Below are 23,764 nucleotides of genomic sequence, written 5' to 3' on the forward strand. Positions count from 1 at the left end.
CAAAATTTGCCCCACAGGAAGAACATGTTACACAGCTATCCAGAGTGTCGCAGATAAACGACATGTGCTCCCCTGCCAAAGAAAAGGTGGATAAACACCTTGGGCCACGACACTGTCATTCTTACTCAAATGCTTAAACAGCTGACTTTCTGATATGCCAATTATTCAAATAAAATATCTCATTTTTTTTCAAAGTCTCATGGACAGTAAAGAACAAATGCAGTCTAGTGCTCTCTCTAGCATCAGCAGTGCGATGAGCAGCAGCAGCCAAGCCCTTTAGTAGTTCTGCACTCTGCTTTTGGAGAAAACTGAATCCCAATTTATTCCCTATAGACAAGGCTCTCCAGCAAGTCAACAAAAGTCTAAAATGTCAGTGATAAAAATGAAAACAAAACCTACCATCTACTGAAAAGAAGACCTTAAATAACCAGGCAGGACAGCTCAGTGATGACAAAAAGAGTTCAATTTCTACGTCATGCCAAACCCCAGGGCTGGAAATGCTAGACCTTCTTGACCATAGAGGCTTCTCAGAAACTGTACCCAAAACAACAAGTTGGAAGCATAACAGGTAAAATTTTTCACATTAAAAGGAGGATTTCTCCAACAATGACTGAGCAAATACTCCCGAGGGAAATTAGTGTTCTCTTTTAAAAACATGTTATCCTCAAGCACAGGTGAGTCAGTAACCTTCACAATGACTTAATCATTCAATGGCCCAGTTTGAAACAACAGCTTCTCCAGCACTGCAAGACCTCCAGATACAAAGGCAGTGAGAATTCAGGAAGCAGTAATCTTTTTCTAGCTGTTCAGAGCCTGCTCCAAGAAAGGCTTCCAAGCAACCTGGATCTTGCAAAATGTTTGCAAAAGCTCAAGAAAGAATCACTGTTCCCATCAGCTGCTCTAAGCACAAAGCTCCAAACTACACTTCACACCTTTGAAAATCTCTAACGAATTCCTCACAGTAACAGGTCTGCGAAATCTGGAGTTGTTGAATACAGCAGGATTTCAGAGAAGCTTCAGTTTAAGAGAAAAAATCTTTTTCCATAAGTATAGCTGCTTTCTCCGCTGCTGACCATGTGCATCTCCACTCTGTCACCAGTCTCCATCTCAAAACCTCTGTTTTCAATCCAAGAGGCTCTGGTTATGACAGATATCAGCAGCTAACCACACTTAGAATCTTTCACACTACATCTAAAAAGTAAAAGTCATTCCTTCAGGTAGCAGAAGCCAAGAGAAGAAAATCCACTGCTATACCCCTCTTCATCTGTCTGCCCGACCACATGAAGGTAATTTCAGATATGTAAAAATCAAAATTCCTTTTTTCCCAATCACTGTTACTGCCAAGATAGGGTTACAGACATGGAAGAAGCAGACAGTCCCAAGGCCAGCATCACATATGGCTTCAGGGCTGGGCAAAAAGCCTGCTAACCAGGTTCAAAGCCATTAATAGTCATTAAAACCAAAAATCTTCATTTTCCAAATTTGGGACAGAGATAAATGACTGCAATTTTCCTTGATAGAAAAAGGGCTTCTGCCTTGATTATGATGCTGTGGCACAGCCAACAACCAGAGAACCCTGCCCACATGACAAGACATTCACTCACCTTTAAGCGTCCTCACGTGAACCGGCAGGTCACTCTTTGTACTGAACACATCGTCTCCTGGAGACTGTCGTCTCATCAAGCTGGGATCATTCTGGACAAGCCAGTCAGCCACTTTGCTCTCTGCTGACATCACTTCTGTATGAGCAGGGTCCTTACTGAACGGTCTTCTCTGTCTGAGCGAAAATTTAGTTACATGATCTTTTATTTTTATTTTACCGGGGGTACAGTCGTCAAATTCAATGGTGAAAGAGGCATGACTTTGCACAACTGGGGTCACTACTGCATCAACATCCTTTGTTGGTATTTCGTGGACCTGTGTTTCTGGAGACTTTGATGGCTGCTGAAATTCTTTAGTTGGGATCTCAAAGTAACTTGGCTCTCTCCGGAACGCAAACACAGACTGTTCTTGGGAATCTCTATAGGCAGAAATGTTTCCATTCAGCTCCTCTTCATGTTGCGTTATCTCTTTGGATCTTTCTACAGAAAAAGGGCCGGAGGCAAAAAGAGTATTAAATTCACAGACCAGCATTAGCTCAAGTTGCTGAAATGAATGGTGGCATTTTAAGGTTTCTGTCTGCCTGATATGGACAAGAGATATTCTGTTTCATTTCACTGAATTCACTTCCACTTGCACAGCTGTTCAGCCTTTTACAGTGTCATTTCACAGGAAAAACTTGATTGTGCAAAGCTAATCATGTTTGCAGTATTAAGGCTTAATTCTGTAACATTATCAAGGATACAAACACACTCTTGCAGTAGTACCCAAACTCCTTGGCCAGGCGGGTGATTTAACTTAACTTCCACTTCTTGACAAAGCTACAACCTCATAACTCCTTTCTATCAGATACACTGCACATGCACAGAAATTAAACACGGCTTCATGCAGTAAAAATGTATGTCCAACAGAAGCATCAAGTTTGCTGTATAGATTCAAAAAAAAAGCATCTTTTTAGTATGCAGATTCATAATAATGAATAGAGAGGGTTCTAAAGATGATGAGGTGAGAAAGAGTAAACTTCCAGATCAGTCAAATCTAGTCAAAGCATCTGTTCTTAATCTGCCTCCTAGATAAGAAGCTCCTTAAGAAGACAGGTGCACACTATATGGATTAATCACGTAGGCTACATATGACCAGATACAGCACTGCTGTATAAAAAGGTCTCCAACAAGCTCAACAAGGACTTTTCCATACGCACTAAAGTAGTCTGCAACTGCAGGTTTTTTTTTTTTTTTTTTAAACTTTCGCATGTGTCAGGGGAAACATTTCGTTTCCCCATGATTTTTGTTTCACTGGCAGCAATCTACGCATAGCACTGTGCACACAGGAGTACTGAAAGGCAGCAAGTAAAGCCTTAAAGCAGGATGTCTTTGCACAGCAAAGATCAAAAGCATGCCGCATTTCTGCCCCCACCCTAAGAGATGATCTGTAGTACCTGAGTAGTGCTCCTCGTGTCTTCTGTCCTCCTTGTTATTTGCATCATCCTCCCCCCACCAGGAGGGCTGGCCATAAAGAGGGGTGCGATAAGTGTTGGTCTCTAGAACGAGGATAAACAAATGTTTGGACATAAAAACATCTATCTCCCAGGCAGACTGAAGTTAAACATGTCCCAACAGGAAAAAACAGAGCAAGATGAGCTGACATATCTATTATATCACAATTAGAACAAGCCCAAATAATATGCAACAATAATTATGTTCAGACTTAAAAAAAAAAAAAATTGCTAATAAGATGGTGATTCCAGCTCCATTCACTTTCTCTCACACCTGTGTTTCTTAAGTGGCTTCCCTCCTTTTCGAGCCTAGTCATTCAGAGAAGGTGGGAGAGTGCTGCCCTTCCTGGCCCCACCACGTATTGATCACAGGTTTTCTGCAACCCTTTACACTTCCGCCCTACACAACACACATCCTGCAACAAGAAATTCTTGAAATGCTAAAGATCTAGGGAAAATGGTAAAACCATCTCCTTATACTACAAAAAGAGGCAATCTCAAGATTACAGCCAAAGCAAGTAGGTTCTGAAGTCACTGTGGGACAGAGGGTTTTCTCCTGGTGTAGCTTCCTTAAAGATTTGCTCTGTTGGGGGAGCACTCAGAAGAAAATTGGGCTTCACCACAACAGGTACCCAAAGGAACTGATCTGCTGGTTCTCATTTATCTCCCATGAAACAAGATTGTATTTTAGGAATGCCTTGGGCTGCTGCTGCTTATCTGATAGGTAAAAGGAATACTCCTCAATTTACCTGTGGCAATAGTAGCTACTTTTAAACTATTACAAAAATATAAGTGACGCAAACAAAACAGCTTGTGCCCCTTCACATTAAGGTGACAGTGACACAAGCAGAGACGAGGGGCTCAGGCCAACACAAGACCCCGTTCCCGTTTCATTAGCATCGGTTTGTGTTTTTAAACCACACGTTGCTTTGCTTAAAGGAGCCCTCAGAGAGGCCTGCACTTCTGCAGAGCCCAGTTTAATAAGGACATGACAGAGAGCAGTTGCTAGCATGACAAGGAGAATGAGAAGAGGAAAGGGAACCAAGTCAAAGACAAGAAAAGACCAAATTTATGTTGCTGTTTCTAACACTACACAAATCCAGTGACCACTGTTTCATGTTTTTTTTTTTCCCCTATAATACTTCCAGAAATACATATGCTCATACATTCATACTCCACAGGCAAAAATTTTGCTTTTGAGATTCAGCCCACTGGCCCTTTTCGGAGATCTTCTTTATGTTGCAAAATTAAACACGCGCCTCCCTTCACACTGACATTCAAAAGAGGCTTAAAACATTACTCCCTTCTGCCCAGGGTGCACCGAAGATAAACTGTATTCCCATTATGTAGGCGGCCTTTGAAAGTTCAAAGGAGGAAGCATTTCTCAGCCTGAGTAAATTGGAATTGCCAAGCAATACGTTTCATAACTGTGGATGGGTAAACCACTTCAGGGGAAGAAAAAAGAAAAAAAAACTATTTACAAGCTTGTCATTGAACAGAGGAACCCAAACATGTGGTCTACTAGTCTGAGATCATCTATCATTCAGCCTAGCAGAAACTCAGCACCTCCCCGTCCTCTACCATGTCCCAGGAGGCACCTTTTGGGTAGCTGCTGCAATAGATCATCACTCTCTAAAGCACAATACTAATCTTGGGGTCCATTGACAAATGTGAGCCAGGGCTCCCTGTGAGTCAGGGAGAAGGAGACCACAATTCCAGGGTTGTGGGCAAATCCACCACCAACAATGTCCAAGCTTTTCCTCGGCTGAAGGTCCTAGGGGCACAGTGAGGACCTCAAACCTGAAGAGATCTGTGAGGTTCTTGAGGCTTGTCTCAGATTAACAAAGCAACTCTGACAAGTGTATTAATGACTAATTTTAGGTTGTGGATGGAATAAATATGGCAAACGAAATGCAAAGAGTCAAAGTGGGCTAAGAAAGCACAGTGAGGGCATCCGTCCTGTAGGACAGTCCTCTTCCCAGCATCTTTTCCAGCCCAAAGAACTGTGTTCCTCACACAACACACGGGAGCTACAAGGATAAAGGCAGCTGTATAAACAAGTTAATCTCGGTCGGAGTTTCTGCTTGAAAGGGAACTTTGCCATCACAAGACCAGAAACGCAGGGCAAACGCAGGAGCCTCTGCAGTGAGCACACCAGGTCTGCAGAGCGCACAGACCCAGGGGCCACCGCGGCGGGAGGCCGCTTCAGAGGAGCCCCCGCCGGCTCCCACCACCGCAGACGTCCCCTTGTGCCCTCCAGCACGACACGGCCTTCACGGCTTCACCCGACACACTGTCACAGTCGAGGCCGTGTGTCATTCTTCATTCTATTTTTCATTCTCCCCCTCTCCCTGCCTCCACGATGAACCACAGCGTAATTTTAAAGAACGCAAAACGCACAGACAGGAAGCTGAGGAGTCAATGTCTCTTGCTGTTTAGGGATATTTTCAGTGTTTTAAGAGCAATTAATTAATTCCACTGAGTCTTCAAATCAATTTGCATTTTGTGCAACAACTTCATCAAGATGCCTTAATTCTTACCTATTCCTGAAAGTGGCCTTAACTACTAAAAGCTTTCCACGATCGCAGAACTACATGAATTTGCCATCCTGCCCAAGACAGAAACTAAAGCCCTTTCTTATTTGTCAGCACACCTGACCCAGTGCTCTCTCCTCCTTCCAGCTCTTAACAAGACAATGCTGTTAAAAAAAAAAAAAAAAAAAAAAAAGGAAAAGAAAAGAAAAGAAAAAGCTAAAAAGCTGAAGAATGGAACTAAAACAGATGGCTGGGGCAGAAGCAGGCGAGGGAGCAGCCACATATGCAGCTGTGGCAGCAGATCCTGGGGGCTTTGCTCTCCACCAGCTGGGCTACGTTTTGGGCAGCAACCTCAACCTGGACCAGCAGTGCCCGGGCAGCAGGTCTGCCCGTGTCCTGACGGCCACACAGCTCTGAGCCCAGATTGTTGTTGTATTTTTCAGTGTACGCTAAGAGCTCCTGCAAACCCACAGAGACTCGGGGCTTGCCCGAGTCAGCAATGAAGCAGGGAACACCAGTGAAAACGAACTACTCACTCATTTTAATGATACGAGACTCCCTCCAACTGATGGCAGCTTGTTACCACCTCTCTCGACTCCATGCCAGGCTGGCCAGATGGTGCCAATTCATTTAGACATATTTCTTGGCTCATGAATTCAGGCAGACAGCCTGAAAACCATCCTTCCAGAGAACTGAATTGAGGTCAGTACAAGCATTCAGCCAGATAAATACCGAGCTAGCAGTGACAGTGTAATACAGGAAAAACTACTGACACGCACACGTTCTGCTCCTGGATTTCAGTGTTTGGGGCAGTCATTTGAGAAAAAAAAAAATAAAGGCTGCTTTAGTACAGAACAAGGGAGGTCCATTTGTTTAACAAGTCTGACAAGAACACAGCCTGTTACATTAATACAGGACTATTGATCATGGGAAGACACCACAATGTGAGAAAACAAGATGTTTGAATACGAAGGAGGTTTATTTATGGAGAAGTGAATCACGTGAAGCAACATGAGAGCGGGACCAAAAATGCAGTGCAGGTACTGAAAGGAGGAGGAGAAAGGCTGCGTTACTGCAGCTTTCTAGGAGCAAGTAGCTCAGCTTTCCTGAGGAACACGCAGCGCCCGCCGCAGAGGGGTTTGATTTCCTTTGAAGGAGGGCTCTCCCCCGGCTGCCTGGCTGGGACAGCACCGAGGGCTGCGCTTCTCCCGGGCCCTCGCAAAGCTTCAAACACCCATGAGACACAGACAAGAGTGGCACATTTCTCTGCTGACAGAGGCACACGCAGCTTTGAAGCCTGCTGCAGCAAGTCATTAACAAAAGCAGGAGAAACCCAGCTTGCTCTAAGTCAAGCTGGTTTTGATTCATTATTAATAACACAAATGTCCATCTGCAGAAGATGCAGAGTAGGCTTCTTATGGCAGAGGCCTTGGGGGAAAAAAAACATGATCTAGGTTTAACATTTTAAAAATAATTCCTGATGTCTCTGGCTTCTTTCCTGCTCTCCCAAACAGAAAATTCTAACCTAGTAGGAATAAACATAAAGCAATTCTCTGGCTCTCCACTGCAGTGTTTATTTTGCATGTGTTGCAAACCTAAACTCTGGTCTCTCTCTTGTTTTCTTTTGTTTTTAGAGTGCTGTGAACACACACAAATCCTGCAGGCTTTCAAAAACGACTGATAATCACAAATTCATTTACACCAATTAAGTGGTCAAGCCTGCAGCATGCTGAAGGTACCACCAAACCAGCTCAGATTAGAAGCAGATACACCACTACCAGGACCTTAAATTACAGGCCAGAGAACGGCTGTGTGTCTAAGCAACTATTACCATGATCTCATGGGGAAAGCAGCCGAGGACCATGGAAACCACTCCACAACCAGGCACGAGTCCTGCTGCCTCTGTCCAAACTGCCCGCTGACCTCAGCACCGGGCACCAACGAGACTTTCCAGTCGGCCCTTCTGCTTAGAAGAAGCTTCACAGCTAGACCAAGACTAAGCAGTGCAGGAGCCTGTTCCACAGAACCAGGCAGAAACTCGAGTCGTGCCCCTGTGTTTGATGATGCCCCATTTCAGCAGGAAGCTGTGGGCAGCCTCCACCCTGGAAACTCAGGTCTACAGTCAGCAGGTATAATATTATCTAGTGCCATCAGCCTGAGAGGGCTGGAAAAAAAAAAAAAGAAAAGTGTGATTTATGGGCAGCCTGAGGATTAACTATGTGCTGAGATTAGAAAGCCCTAAAGTAGCCTAAGTCATTCAGCCCTCCAATCCAGGTAGCAGCAGATGGGGAATGTGACAGGGTCTTAAAAACTGCTCAGTGCAAGGCTGTACCTGGCCTTCTGATCACTTAAGACTTTAAACACCAGAGCTGATGGCTATTTTTGGCATCAGCTAGCTAAACTGTGAGCACTTTACTTATTCATTTACAGATCTTACCAAATTCCTCTCCCGGAAAAACATTTCACAAAGGCTGATGTTTTTCTGCTTACAGGCAACATACCTTGCCTGTAAAAGCTGCAGGTTCTGCAGCATAAAAAATAAAGCACTTAGCTGTTTCCAGTTCACTCTTGGATGCTTTTATCCTCAGCCCTCACCTCCTCCTGTTTCTAACCAGGTCTAATTGTTCACGCTGTTTGTTAAAACTCTTCCCTCCAAGCCTGCATTCCCTCTGCCTCTTTCCCAAGCAAGGGCTCTGGGAAGGGCTCTGTCTGGAGGCCTTTGTCACGCCAGCCCCTGCTTTAATTAGTCAATGCAAATTTCCAAATACCTACAGGCTTATTAGCAAGACAGCTCTCTCTCCAAAGCCTCTTTTTCCCTACTCGCACTGAGCAAGCCCATTCCCCATAAGATAGTACATCCCTAATCAGTTTAAACTGCTGCCACTTCTCCAAGCCACAAAGAGAAGCTGTCAATGTGCATGGCTGAGTACCAGGCGAATTAGTCACGTGGCAGATGAAAGAGGAACCCACTAATCTTTCTGTTCACATGGTAGAGACACTTTCTGAAGAGGCTCAGACTCTTCCCTTGCTCCTACAGGCCTCAGTCCAGCTCAGCAAAATCTCTCTGACGAATTAGCCTCAATTCCTCCATTTTCAGTGGGGTTGGCAGCATTTCACAGGAGGTCTTTCACATCTGGCTGTTGCCACTGAAGGCATCTGCTTCAGCACTGACACCCAGTAAGTACTTAGGGCTCTTTTTACCTCCAACTCTGGCCTGTGCCCACTACCCATGACAAAAACGCACTGCAAGTCTCTGACCTACCATCAGAGAAATGGGTCATGATGCTGAAGGACTCAATATCTGGGGTTTGAAGACATTCCCAAATATCAACAGCTTGTGCTATTAGGCAAAAAACTAACTAGTGTACATTCTGGAATATGGCAAGAATGAAACCAAGGAGGTCCATGCAACAGAAGCAAATTGGTCACCCGGAGCCTTGCAGACAGGTTTGCAGCAAGGCTTTCAAGAACCCAGCACCCACTGCAGCACAGCTGGGGAGTTCTCCTCACAAGAAAGTCCGCCTGTCTTCACCCTCCGCAGTGTCACAGTTAATTAGCACCAACTCTATCCCTTCAGCTTGGGAGGTAAAGTCACAAATGTCGCATGCACAGGCGAGGCTGAAACACAAACACATCTCAAGCATCACAAGGAAAGTTTTTTTTGGCACAGGAAAGGGGAACCAGGTGCACGGATGTGTTTGCTCCGTCGCACAGCTGGAGGCAAGAACAGAGGCAAATGTAGCAACGAGAATCATTACACTGATTCAGCACACTACAGCAGCTCAGAGGGATTTTCACAAAGACAATAAATGGGAGATTAAGGTCAACCAGCCCCCTCCAGTTAGAGATCAGAAAACCTTAACAGATTTACTCAAAGTTGCACACAATTCTAGAAAGCTGCTGTATCCATCTCTAGGTCACCCTCTGCTCTGCAACAGCCTGACTCGCTCTTTACTCACCCACCTCCTTCCCTGCGGTCACCTTTCTCCCTCTCTAACAGGCCCACTTTGCAGGCAGGCAGTCTCTCTACTAAATCTAAATTTTTTCAGCCACTCTGCCATCATGGCACCAGAAAACTGCTTCTGGCAGTCCTCAATCACCAGGATGCTCTAAAACCACCTTTGTTCCTCTCGTGTATCATCAAGCTGTAGAGGGCCACCAGTGGATATGGGAGCACAACCTGGAGGTGTGCTGGGGTAACACATACAGAGATTGGTCTTTCAAACAACAGATCTATGGGTAAAGAACTGGACAACAGAGAGGATTTTTCAAGTGGGAAAGATCTACAGCAGGAAGTAATGAACCTGAGACAAATGTATCCCAGTGTGGCAATCAGTTTCAAACCCCCACAATGACATGTGAAGTAATTCAAGACCATCCTTTTTTTTTTTTACTTTTTTCTCTCCCTGAGCAAATCCCATGTTGCCTTGTCTTTGCCTGCCAGCACCATGCCACAGCAGCCATGCACCTTCCACCCTGAGTCACCACTGCTGTTCAAACACCGGCTCATGATTAGGAAATTAAAAATAGACCAGACAGGTGCCAAAGAACTAGCCAAACCTGCTGTGCCCACAAGCTCTCCTACATACACATGGTGACCAGGCAAGCCTGAACTGTCATGCCAGCAAATTTTTTGGCGACTGAGTCTCTAAAACCTGATAGTCTGAAATACCAAAATCAGAGCTTTGGAGAGACAACGCTTCAGTAACTGCTCCTAGAAGCAAACTACGACACTGCACTGCCGTTCTGACCCGGCGCAGGGATTGAGCAGCATGTGGCTGGCCTGAATCTTGATTAACTGGTTCCGGAGCAAGTACCTGAAACTGCTTTTCTCTCTCCTTTCTCCAGCTTGGCTTGCGGGGACTCGCTGTAGACTCCGTGCTCCAAGGACTGCTCCGCCCTCTTCACTGCTGTGCCCTTGAAATTCATCTGCAGCTGGCTCGTGTACTTCTCGTGCTGCAGAGACATAAGCAACAGCTTGCAGGGCGCCCCGTGCTATACACGGCCATACGATACCCCAGGAACCTCGCACTCCCACCTCGCCTCACCGAAAGGACCGTAGAAGAGCAAACGCTCTGGTACGTTTGGTAGCAAGAAGAAAATCCACCTGAGAGCTAGAGAACGGCAGAAACTCCAGCTGAAAGACTTTCAAATACCTCATTTGGAAAATATTAAGTGACAACTCTAGTCCATGAGAAGGGCATTGCAATTTAGCTCTGCAAAAGAGCTAATTAGGAAATCCTTTAAAGAGTAAACTGGGAGCAATCACGATTTCTGTCGTTTTCCATTCCAGATTCAAACCCTGAAATCCCCTTTGTTTTAAGATATTATAAATTCTTTCAGAGCATTCATCTGCATTATCTCAAATTCTCAGTAAAGGCAATTAAAATATATTTTAAATATTTCCCTCCAAACTCTGTCCAGCTAGGAACATTACTTTTCCTTAAAAAAGGCATCTTATTAACTTGGACATAGTAAATTATTTAATAAAAAGTGATTTTTTTTACATGTGGATATAATAACCATGTGACCCACCAAGATTCCCTCTCAGTAAATTCAGTGAATCATTTATCCAACCCTATTTGTTACACTTCTGACCCTCTCGTAGTCCTAAAAGTGGAAGCAGGGTTAAGAGAACAGCACGTGCTGGCCAAGTGATGCTTGGCACCAATAGCCTAATCCCTCAGCTGCACAAGGAGAACTTTCCTGCCTGGTGGGTCGCTCTTCTGCCTTAGATGAGAGGATGCTGGAGTATTTGGTACCTGATCCTGAACTTTGTTTAAAAAACACCTCGCTGTTAACAGCGAAAAGCATGGGAAACCTGGGAGCCTGAAGACCAAAATCAGGAATAAATAAGCAAACTTTAGCTGGAGGAATTGTGATGGTGTTGGCCTACATTATCACACTTGGAGAAAGGCATCCATGCTTTGTTTCTGGGAGAGAATAAGTCATACTATTCTTTTACAAGAAGTTAATGCCTTGACTGTTCTTTAATACATTTCAGCTCTGGTAACCTTTGCTGGCAGCCTTGAAATTATAAATAACTTCATCTAGATGTCAGCACAGGAATAAGAGATTGGGGCCGAGATAACTGGGAAACGTATCTCTCTGGATACGTCCAGCGCAGAGAGAGTCCAGCGCAGGGCTACAAGGATGATCAGGGGCCTGGAACATCTGCCCTATGAGGAGAGGCTGAGGGAGCTGGGCCTGTTCAGCCTGGAGAAGAGAAGGCTGAGAGGGGATCTAATCAGTGTATATAAATACCTCAAGGGAGGGAGTGCAGAGGACGGGGATGGTCTCTTTTCAGTGGTGGCCACTGATAGGACTAGAGGAAATGGCCGGAAACTGAAACATCAAAAATTCCATAGGAACTTAAGGAAAAATTTCTTAACAGTGAGGGTGACAGAGCACTGGAACAGGCTGCCCAGAGAGGTTGTAGAGTCTCCTTCTCTGGAGATCTTCAAAACCCGCTTGGACGCAGTCCTGTGCCACGTGCTTTAGGTGTCCCTGCGTATGCAGGGGGGTTGGACTAGATGATCTCTAGAGGTCCCTTCCAACCCTAAGCATTCTATGATTCTATGATTCTATGATTAAAGGAAAGCTTTGTTAAGTATTAACCCAAGGAGGGCCTAACATTGTGGATCTTTTCACTGTCTTCAAGTGTGCTTAAAAATTTCAAGCTAAATGACTATGATTGGACAAACTTTAAAAATAAACAAACAAAACAACAAAAAAATGCATTTGCAAACCCTTACCTTTAACGCTTCTTCCGGGACCTTGTGTTGAATTTGCTCCAGGACATACATGTTTGAATGTACAGAGCTCATTAAGGAAACAGCAGAGGAATTGGATTCATAATGAAATTTACCCCTCAGTCACTAAATAGAACAAGATCATAAAACTAGACAAGCTTAAAATACACAGGCACTAAAAGTAGCCCCATTGCACACCACCACGGTCTTTGCTCCACACATTTTGCCGCACAGCCTGCGATCATATCTGCTGGCCAGACCCAGCACTAAACCAAGAGCAGGGCAGGGGAAGCTCTGGGATGAGCAGCAGCTCCACAGGAGCCCAGGGAGCAACCTATGCCATGACTTAAGCCACTCCCTGCTCCTCTCCACACTGTTATCAGCTCCGTCCCCACAGTATCCTGGCCAATATCAGTGCCACACGCTCAGGGCAAGGGAAGGGACCTGAGCAGCTCCCTGCAGAGACACGCAGCACCGCAGTGCTCTCTTGCCCTGACAAGGTCTATCAGTCACTACAGTTTCCTGGATTAAAAGTAGATCAGGCCATGAGCTGCTGTGACCTCTTAGGCATTTGGTATGTTTGAGCATAGACAGTTGAGCAGAAAAAAGGAAAACATCTGGCAACATCATCATGAATGACCGAATCAGGACTGCACAGAGCAAAGGGGGAAAAAAGAAACATGGAAAATGTTAAACTAAAAATAAACCAAGCGATAGTGGCATAGCAGGAGAACTCCACACAGTCTGCAAGCAAAACTGTAAATGGGAAGGAGACAAATGCTCTTATGCAAGACAGCGCAGCTGGCGCCAAGACACAGGAGATGCTGCCATCCACATGGCGCCAGGCAAGGTGGGCACAGAAAGCACTTCTAAAAGAGTGGCACCAAAGAAGGGAAGAGATTATACCTTTATTCTCATAAAGATCCCGGCCCAAAACTCTTAATTCACATAAGTCTTCCTGTTGAGGGCAATAAATTCTCCAATTCATAAATGCAATCATTCATTTCACACGAATGTCCATGTAAGGACAGCAGGACTAGACGCTTTACTCAGCTACTTAATGCTCAGAATTGTTTTCTATAAAAAGTTTAAACCTGTATCACAGCCATCAAAATCTACCCAAGCTCTAGGCACTGCCTTATGCCTTAGCTAAACTAGAATTTACAGCAAATCCTTACATATGTAGACTAGAAAACGCACAGCCAGCCACAATAGAAGAAAGTTGCAAAGCTGCAAAGTCAAGAAAATCTAGAACTCAGGTTGCCTGTGACTTCTGCATGCTTCATCGGGGGTGCACTGAGACCCATCCCTAAGGCAGCTCGTGCACATTTACCAGTCAGTAGTCAGTAAGGGGCTACTCAGCGTTTTTCCCTGATGTGTGCCTGAATCCTCCCCAGGTGCACCCTATTCAAACCCACCTTGGAAGGCAAATAATCAGTTTCCTTTCCAGCTGTTTTACTAATTAGCAACTCCCTCTCTTTTGGAAAAAAAAATTAAAAGATATCACTGTGAAGATAAGATCTGTGTTTTTGCCTATGAAATGGGGAGAAACTAAGAAATCAAGACCAAAAATGTATTTTATACAATTTATTTATACACTTTTATACAAGGCTTAAAAAAGCTTCTTTCCCAGAGGACCCTGAATTACTCACAGATCAGTAGAGGCATCACTATTTTCAACCGTGAGCACTCCAGCCCCATCACAGCTTGGACCTGACATACCCAGATCCCTACAGGAGTACAAAGCAAATTCACTCAACAAATTCCCTCTCCTCACTAGTTCAGCTCTGTCACACTTCCAGGAAGCTCGGGAACATTTCAAGGGGCTACGGCATAGCCAAGCACACAGGGATTATCATGGAGACAACAAAAGGTACAAGAACGTGGCCTTGGGGTCAAGGATGCACAAGAGTTTTCCAAGAAATAACAGATTTCCTTCACCTCCTCCCCTCCCATAGTAAAATTTATTCCCTGATATCTAGGCTGCTTTAAGGGAAGTTTCCCACAAAATAAAAGAAGAAACCTAGGTCAGACGCTATTTCTAAATTCAAATGTTTGGCAGATGAAACTGTTATTCTGAAAATGATGATGTTGAGCAAAGGCAGCTCTTCTTACCACTGCTGATAAATAGGCTCAGGAAGGCATTTCAACATATATGCTTACAGCCAGTCATATGATCACACTAGGTTGAAATGGGGTGAAGGTAAAGGTATTTTAGCAGACTCTAGCAGTATTTGTAATTTTTTAAACCAAAGCAGTAACAATAGCATGGCCTCCTCCTGATAGAGGTCAAATTTGCTATTGCTAAACAAGAGTTGCTACTGCTCTTGCATTTTGTGGCAGAAGCAGTTTGCAAGATTCAGCTTTAATTAATGAAAAGCCAAGGGTCTGACTCGTAGCCCCAAAGCAAGATGTTTAATGATGAAGAACTGTGTGTTCAAATCATCTGCAAGCAAGCATTTGGGTGAACTGATTAAAAAATATCATCACATGATAAAAATACAAAGATATTAGTGTTATAAAAGAAGTTTAAAACATATTTTCTCCCTCCGGTGCAAGCTACAGTTGCCACCCAGGAGTCAAAATAAACACCCTTAGTCCTTCACCGCAATTAGCACTTAACTCTTCAGGCAGCACAAAGCCCAAACCAAAGACTGTGTCTCACTGCATCCCCAAACAAGAAGGATATCGTAGCCGAAGCGGATGACATCGTTCAGTTTTAGGGTGATGTACTTCTGGTCAGGAATCCTCACGTCATTCACGAACGTCTGCAAGGAAGAAGCACAGAAATGGTTTTGACGGAGCGCATCAAGCAGAGGGTCAGGTCTGCATAAGCACCTGGAATACACCTGTGGCACCACGAGCTGCCCTGAGCAGAGCAACCTCAAGGGAGGTTCATCTTTCTACCACCTGCTAACTAAATTTTATTCCCCAATTTAAACAAGTAAATGAGGTGCCTGAAGTTAGGAACTTCAGATGCTCCTGGTTCTCCTCCTTCCTTCATAAACAGCAAGAACAGCATATGCTGTGGTAAAAGATAAGGCAACTCTTAATCCAGTTACTGCACCCAGTCAAACAAGACAGGTGTCAGCCTCCAAGGCCTGGTACTTTAACAAGTAAGACCTTCCATGAAGGGGAACAACAAGTATTTGCAGTGGCACCATCACCATGTCCGAGGCCACATTATCCAAGACATCGTATGCATCAGTACTGGAATAAAAACAAAGAATAGGCTCCTCACTCAAGGGTTTCACATACCCATCTATTCTATGTCCCAGACAGTTCACTGAGACACAAAGAGAATGAATTATCCTTATAAAGGTGCAGGAAATAAACTTTAACTCTGCAAACAAAGTCCAGTCATCTCAAATGCTTGTGCTCCAAAGGGTGTCTGCTTAAGAGCAGGAGTTCTCAGAAGAACAGAGGAACAAAATGAGCACTTGTGGATAACTTTCACAAATAATCTTGTTTGCTTCTGCAACAACCCAGGACAAGTTAAAATAAACTGGGAACTCATGCAAAGAAATGTAAGAACGCTGATGGGCACTAGGCACCTAGCTGCACCCTGGGCAGGAGCAGGGCCACTGCAGACACCAGGAGCTATCATATCCTGCAGGATGGCACTCACAAAGTCTTACGGCCTGGGAACCCTCACAAGGGTTTTTGTAGTCTCAACACAGCTTTGAAGAACCAAAGTCACATTTCAGAATGAGTTAATACATTTTCATCACTGAGGCACACCTCTCCCCCCCTCTCCTCACCAAGTCAAACAGACACGACCAAGTATCAACAGCAAGAAAAAAATAAATACTAGAATGCGAGGCTAGAACCTCAGCAGATGACAATGGCCCAGAGCTTCCTAATAATTAATAGGCCTGTCTGCCAGCTCTGTAATTTCAGAATAAAAGCAATGAAGTTGGTTAAAAGACAAAGATTTCCTATTGTTGAAAGTCTCCAAATAAAAGCACGTTTCTTTAATACAGAACACATTCAGTTTGGTCACAACAGTCTTCTCCAAGAGAAGTTTCTTTGACCAGCTCTAGAAGAGAGGCACTGCTGTAATTCCCTGTAATTTACTGTCCCTCATAGAAAAACTCTACTATTAAATGTTATAAATTTGCACTTGTTGGCCTCTGAAGAAAAAAAAAAATAGTAGTGATATGGGGCTTCGCTTTCTGAAAGCAGAATTTAAAGCTGCTATTTTGCCACCATGAGTTAATTCTATCACAGGCTTTGAACCAGGGATCCAGCTAAAGCTGAGATTTGTTATCAGAAACACTTATGATTTCAGAAGGCTCCCTGCCTTCAGCTATCTAGGCCAAGAAGGATTAACACTCCTTGCTGTTTTCAGATGCCAGCAATGGCAGGAAGGTTGAGGTCTGCTTTACTCACAGTTTTTGCAAGTTTCTGGGTTAACCTATTTTTTCTGTGGTTGGGAGGGTGGTGGGCTTCTGCTTGTGAGCCAAAAACAGCAATCACAGAACAATCTTAACTGTGAAACACAGTCATGTAAATTCAGTCTACCCGAGCTTCAGAAGAGGAATAGCTTTGCTGCTATGAAGCAGTAGCAAAAAAATGGCAGGCTCATGATGCATTAAAAAAAATGCCGAGCTCACATGGGCAGCCAAGCCCTCACTGACTTGCCTCAGACTGCATGAATCTGGACTGGAGCAAAGATGAAGATTCAGGCTCTCTTGGCTCCCTGTTCTGGGCTCTCATTATCCCTCAGTCTTAACAACAGATCAAACTTAAAGAGAGGCAAGATAGCAATTTTTATAATCAAAAAAGGGTGGTATGAAATAGTTTTTCCCAAAGAAATTAAATGGCTCAGTATGCCATAAATCACTACAGCCTCTGACAACTGAGGTGCCAAAAGGTCATCCTGCTCACACTGAACAGCTGCTCAAAAATCTTCACCAGTTTAATGTAAGCACCCCCAAAATGAGTTTGCATTTATTTCCTCCCCTCTTATCCAAAATGCTCTTTGATTTTGTGAGCCCTGAAGGGGCTGGTAAGAACATCAGAAGGAAGGGGGGGAAGGGCAAAATAAAATATTCTTTTGCCAAAGCTTTTTCTTCTAAAATGAGATACTGCATGACCTCTTAGTGCAAATAATTGCATGTGTTCAGCCAATAGTTGAGGTGATCCCCAAAGTGCTAAGGGAGATGTTAGGAATGTGCAGGAGTGTGTGCACCTCCACCAGCCACGTTTGCTACTTACGCCATTTAAGCTCCCAAGATCCTTCACCCAGTGCTCATCCTTCTCCTTGTCGTAGTTGATTACAGCATGTTGTTTATCAACACTGCGGGACTGGGAGGAAAAGCAGAGAGAATGTGAGACTGGTCAGCCATAAGGGACAATTTAATCAAAGCAGATTTCAACATCCAACTAACTTGATACAGGGGGGAAGGGAAGGGGGAGAGGGAGAGAAGCACAAAGGATTAGACATTATTACTACTATAAATAACCAAAGGATAAACAGTGAATGCTTCCATGGTTGTTCTAAGCAGCCTGCTGAAGACAACACACTATTCACGTGAAAAATCACTGAAAGCTGTCAAGACTATGCCAGGATTTCAATATAGTGCATCAAAACATACTGAAAACAAAACCAGTCACACTGAGAGCCTGGGGGGCAGGTTCTCAGCCAGCACAAACTGGACAAACTCCATCTTTCACCAGCTTCAACTGGTGGCCTCAACACTGGAGACATTCCTATTTGGGATGATTTCTTCCTATTTTTCAAAGGGAAGGAGAAAACTGTTTCCTTAAGTTACAAGCCAAACTTATTCACAACAATGTATATTGTTTCCAGAACTATGTGCTGGAGTTGATTTAATTCTAGGATGTTTTCCAAGTTGGAGGAAGGTTACTAAACTCACAGTAAGAAAGCAAGCTACTCCAGCAAAATTCAAATTTAAAACCAGCTTCGAGAACACTGAACTGGACAGTGACTTGGTCCCACTGACTTTGTTGCAGTCCACACAAACCAAACACAGCTTTTCTTCAAAGCAGAGAATGATGCTTCAAGGGCAAATACAGCTGAACTGTTTTCTGAAGGGAGCGTTAAAACAAAATCTCTTAATAGTTTGGAAATATGGCATAAGTGTTACAGCTATAAAAACAGCAAATCTTCGGACTCACTGTCCTTTTTTCTCTCTGGAAACTTGGCTGTTGCTGGAGCCATCTGCAACCAGTGACTGAAACCAGTCAATCCAAGTAAGTCCATCAAGACGTGTATACATGTTGCAGAAACCTCCTGGGTATCTCAGGGAGGCTGAAAGGAAAAGCAGCTACCAAAGCAGGGAGACAAGCCAGACTCTGAACTAGCAAATTCTCCTCTTTCTGGACATCAACCAACCAGTTCTTGGGAGGCAAAAAAAAGTCCCTCTCTTTCCAAAGTGTAACTCTGGTTTCACAACACCCCTCTCAGCGAGCGTTACCTACTTCCTCGTGGGCAGGCAGAGGCAAAGACTGTTTCGGGGGAATTCCTTGATGAATACAGAGGCTTTTTTCCTGACAAACTGTTACTATTTGCAGGAATTTCTTCTGCCCCTGCTGCTGTCAAGCACATTGACGACATCCCGACAACTGATAAAACATCAGCTCCTGCTTGCAGAGTACACGTCAACCCAGGAGATCTCTCCCCAGGTATGAATACGAAGCAAGCAAACACCGGGCCGGAAGACTCTCCTTGCACTTTGAGACGCTCCTCCTATCATCTACAACACGCCACCACATGTGGGGGCAGGAGGAGAGCAGACTGAGCGGGCCCAGCTGCATCAGCAGCACAGTTATCTGTGCATGGCTGACTTTACAAACAGTGGAGGTTCACACAAATCCCAGCTGCATAAATGAGTCAGGGCTCAAGGTCCTGTTGTCTGACACAAAAAATAAATGACTGACAACTGGCAGGGCAAATGAGGATGACACATTTGGGGACATCCCACTTAGCTTGGCTATAACCTCCCATCCCAACAGGCAGGCCCACATCTCGTGCACCTGCAGCGCAAAGCTGCTGCTTCTCTCCATAGTCCCTCAAACTCTGCAGGAAAGATGCAAGGGGGACTCCTACACTTCCCTGCTCAAGTCAGTCCACCAGAAACAGGCCTTTACATGATGCTGTTTCTAGGTCTTCATTGCCCAAACCAGACACGGATCACCACAGCCAAGCAGACAGGAATTCCAGGGCCTTGATGTTCTTCTACATGCAAACAGGAACAGGTCACCATAGGAATGAATTTATGTCATGATTTCCTATCTTCCAGCAGAGCTGCATATGTATTCAGATTCCACTTTGGAAGAATAAGTCAAAATGGTATGCAAAATCATTCACAGCCTTGAAACTACCTCTCAGCATCTCTTTAAAGAGCAAACTGTTACACAGATAACAGTGAAATTTCTGGCTTTTGTGCAGAAGAGAAGATTTTTCTCAGTTTTGTTTATGTCAAAACAGAAAACTTCACAAGAACTGGCGAGAGGAGTTCCTAAGGGCTCATCTCCAAGGAAACCAAACTTAAAATAACTAAATTCGCACCTTGTTTATTTTGATGCAGATATGCCAAAGGTCACTCTTGCTTGAGAATGGAGGTGCAGTTGCTTTGGTGTGACTTTCCTTTACCATCAGCTGCTCCTTCTCACACTGACAGCAAGAACCTCAAGGCTGATCGCTTGCCTGTGCTTGGAGAGGAGCAGAACGCCCCAATCCTGCTTCCAAGCAAAAGTCTCACTGATTTCCACACTGTGAGAGCACAAGCTAAGTCACTTCCACCCTGCTAAGTCACTTCAGACTAGCAGTTCACTGGTTTCTCATCCACAAACCCTTGGCCAACAGAAGGTGATTTAAGACACCCAAGTCCACGCATGTTATAGAGCTGTCTACAAATAAGGACTCCCCAGAGGTCTGCAGCTCCTCTGGAAAGGCTTCTGTGCAGCTTTAAGCTCAATAAGCTTCAATAAAGTTGACAATCAAAAACATAAGAGGACTCCCCAGTTTAAATATATATTTGCACCAAACACTGAGCCTTGATCACACCGAGTCACAACCTCCAAAATAAAAGGCAAAAATGATTGATATATTTGGAAGGATGCAGGGTGGAGGGGAAAGAATGCCCTGTTCAAGTGAAAATTGTGAATTTCCAATGACAATGAAGTGCCTATACCCGAAAGTTAAGTAAGAAATAACTGGTACACCCTCTCACCTAATCTGTTTCTCTGGCAAAGCACTTGTGAGACAGAGAATCACTTGGATTCTGCTTGCAACCAAACAAAACTCAAGCTGTAGCACCTCGGGTGAAACCAAGGGCAAGGAAAGGAGGCAGGGAAAGCAGATCTCCTAAACACAAGTGATCTGCAGGCAAAAATTAAGGCTACACTCAGGCAGCAGGAACGAGGGCAGAACGTAGCCTTCTCACCACGTCCTGACACTGGGCGGGTTATTGAATGGAAACACCTCCTCAGGAAAACAGTGTATGCTTCTCTGGATAACAACACTTACACTTCTCTGAAAGAAAAATGTGGACAGTGATTTGACATCCAGGGCTTGCATTTTCAGACATACAAATCACTTCCTAATATAAGGCTGCCGTGCTTCTCCATCATACTATCTTCAATGCATCATGTTTTAAATACCTACTAGACAAAATGCACAGGCTGCACGTATCTGAAAAGAGGTATTTTACTACCCTTTCCTTTAAGGCTACATTAAACAAGACGTATCTCCAAATCACAGATAGGAATTTTACTCCATGGGTAAAATCCTATACCTAATACCAACATTTGCATCAGTCTGCAATCAGACCTGCAACCAAGCAGCATTGTTATGATTCTTGAAAGTGCAAGCACCGGATCAGCACAAGCCTCCTGCTTAGCATGGAAACAGCAAAACAGCTTTAAGTAGACAGGAGTCTCCATGGAAGAAAATATCACACTGGCCACGCACGCTGCACAGAGCAGACACTCCGTAGTCCCGTTTGGAGAAGGGGCTGACACGCAGGAGTTGGCACTGGGGACAAAAACACGAGCTGCAGAGATAGCAAGGAAAACCCACAAGGAAACAGGACCTGCTAGGGACGGCAGCAGGAGAAACAGCAAGGTGGCCTGTGTATCCCCAAAGGGGCAGGGGCAGACACAGCTCAGCTGTCTACGTAGACACAGATTCTGCTTTTTCCCCCCGTCGGAGCTCCCACGGGCACAAACCTACTGCTCAGGGCTGAGAGATTTGGAGCTCAGCCCTGCCAGGGCCGCGAGGCATCGTGGTGTTGGAGATAAAATAAACAAGGGAGAACAGCTTCCCTGTTCCTGACTGCAGTCTGTTGTGCGTGTCTGGCACTAGATAACTGCAGCATTCTGGTAGCAACGCGCAATAAACATTTGCTCAAATACTTTCCATAGTGAACAGGTTACATTTCTGCCAGTACTGAGCTCCGCACAAGTGTCCCAGTAAGGAAACAGAAGCCTCTCCCAGCGTCCCACTTTAGAAGGAAGACAGGCAAAGATATTCAGGAAATAAAAATAATTATAAAAACACCCCACACTCTCATGCTGGTCTAAAACATGCTTTTTGCTTCTCAGAAGCAAAATCCTGGATAATGTTTAACGACGGATGAACACTAGTTTTTCTCCCTCCTTCACTATGCATTTAATATAGTTTTGTATATTGGTCACTTCAGTACTTTTCCATGATTTCAGTGACTGCTCTACCCAGCCACAGGCTGTGGCAAGGGAGACACCCCCGCAAAGGAGGGCTGACTGCTCCCAAGGGCACGTCTTGGTTTCTAAATTACTCTGCCAAAGCAGGCAAATGTGTCTTAGAAAGTGAAGCCACCGTCACTTCACAGCCTCCTGCCTCCAGCTCTGCTGCAGTCAAGACCACGGATTCACTGGATCTGTTGCAAGACCAGGGTCCAACTCAGGCAGATATAAGGCACTGAACAAAAGAAAAAGAAATCCCCCAGGAAAATGAAACTGTAATCCCCACAGCTTGGCAAGGGGATTTGGAGGTTGGCATAGTTCCCATAACAATTTAACCCTTTATTTTGAGGTAGAAGCAGTTTCTGCTTGCTGGCTCCCCTTCCCTGATACGGAGCACCATTCTCCCAACTCTTCTTTGACTTCAGGTGCCCAAGTGTCCACCTACTTCAGGCTGTGCCATTAACCACCACTTCCTGCTCTGCCTCCAGTAACCTACGCTCCTCCCAGGTTTGCCTGTCCTGTCTTCACAGGCCCTGCTGTGTCTCCAGCCTCCTAAAAAACACATTTCTTTAGACAGCTTAATCGTCCCATCAACTTCACATTAACAATGAGAGATGTAAGAGCCAAAAAAAGCAATGTTACACTTGGAAGTATAGGGTATGCATCCCTCATCTCCCTGTTGCTGCTGCCCAAGCAGGACGTCCCAAGGCAGAATCCTTCCTACCTGCCTGTAAGACACTTGCTTCCCCTACAACATCTAATGAATAAACATCTTGGGATCATGGTAATTCCCAGTGCCCACGAACCGACTCAGGTGCTGGTTTACACCCTCTGGGTAACTGCAGGAAAACAGCACAGCCCTGTGCACAGCCCTGTCCTAGCCAGAGCTTCCCACTCCACCCCTGCACTCCACAGGGAAGGAGGTCAGCACCTCAAAGCAAGAAAAGATTCCCCATAACTTCTGTGCAGGCTCCCAGCACAGGAGTATTCTACAGATGGAGGGATAAGACTCCTGCACAGCAGCAAATCCACACCTAGAAGCATCAGGAAAAACACAACCTACCAATCTCACACCACGTGCTTCCTTCCAGCACAGTTCCACAGGGGAGCTACACCACAACCACGCACACCTGTTTATGTGCACACGCACCAGGCTGCACAGGACGGACACGTTATCAAGCGCGGCCTGGGGAAGGCAGGACACACCACATCAACAAAGTCTTAATTTGGCCAGTCACTGCGTACGCGCCGAGCTCACCGCTGCACCGTATTATTTGCGGAGTGCTCCGTGCTTCCTGTGTACTAAACAGGGCACGGATCCTGTGGGAAAGGAACCAGGTAATGACACAGTGACAGACTGCACCTTCATGCCTGCATACGCAGGGGTGGTGGCAGGGGCACACAGGCAGCCTCGCACTGCTGTGTTGTAACTGCCTTGCAGTTATGAACACCTTGCTTAGCAGTCATACAGATGCTCTTTTAATGCCTAGGACACGTGTAATCTCCTAGTTTTTTGCCAGAGCAAGCTTAAAAAAAAAAAAAGAGGAAAACATCAATCCAAGCAATATCAAATTACCATGTCTTAAGTTCACCAACAGGACAGACTCGTATGTTCAGCTCACAAGCCCCTGCTGCTTAACTGACTAATTGATTCCACAAGCAACATGCGATGTCCCACATGGATCGGTGAC

The 23,764-nt window shown here is 44.8% G+C and overlaps 1 protein-coding gene across 1 annotated transcript in view; it reads right to left on the reverse strand.

The window, feature by feature from the left end:
* Positions 1 to 23,764, reverse strand: part of CEP170B (centrosomal protein 170B) — a 51,797-nt gene that overhangs the window by 23,232 nt on the left and 4,801 nt on the right. The window contains exons 2-7 of the mRNA XM_088539616.1: positions 17,601 to 17,690; positions 15,068 to 15,148; positions 12,384 to 12,440; positions 10,446 to 10,584; positions 3,038 to 3,139; positions 1,605 to 2,081 (exon numbers count right to left, since the gene is read on the reverse strand). Coding sequence (XP_088395742.1) covers positions 1,605 to 2,081; positions 3,038 to 3,139; positions 10,446 to 10,584; positions 12,384 to 12,440; positions 15,068 to 15,148; positions 17,601 to 17,690 — 946 coding nt within the window. The remainder of the gene's footprint in view (positions 1 to 1,604; positions 2,082 to 3,037; positions 3,140 to 10,445; positions 10,585 to 12,383; positions 12,441 to 15,067; positions 15,149 to 17,600; positions 17,691 to 23,764) is intronic.

This window comes from Tinamus guttatus, unplaced genomic scaffold (assembly GCF_059628265.1).
Source record: "Tinamus guttatus ecotype Peru unplaced genomic scaffold, ASM5962826v1 Tinamus_guttatus_pri_ptg000048l, whole genome shotgun sequence".
Lineage (NCBI taxonomy): Eukaryota > Metazoa > Chordata > Aves > Tinamiformes > Tinamidae > Tinamus > Tinamus guttatus.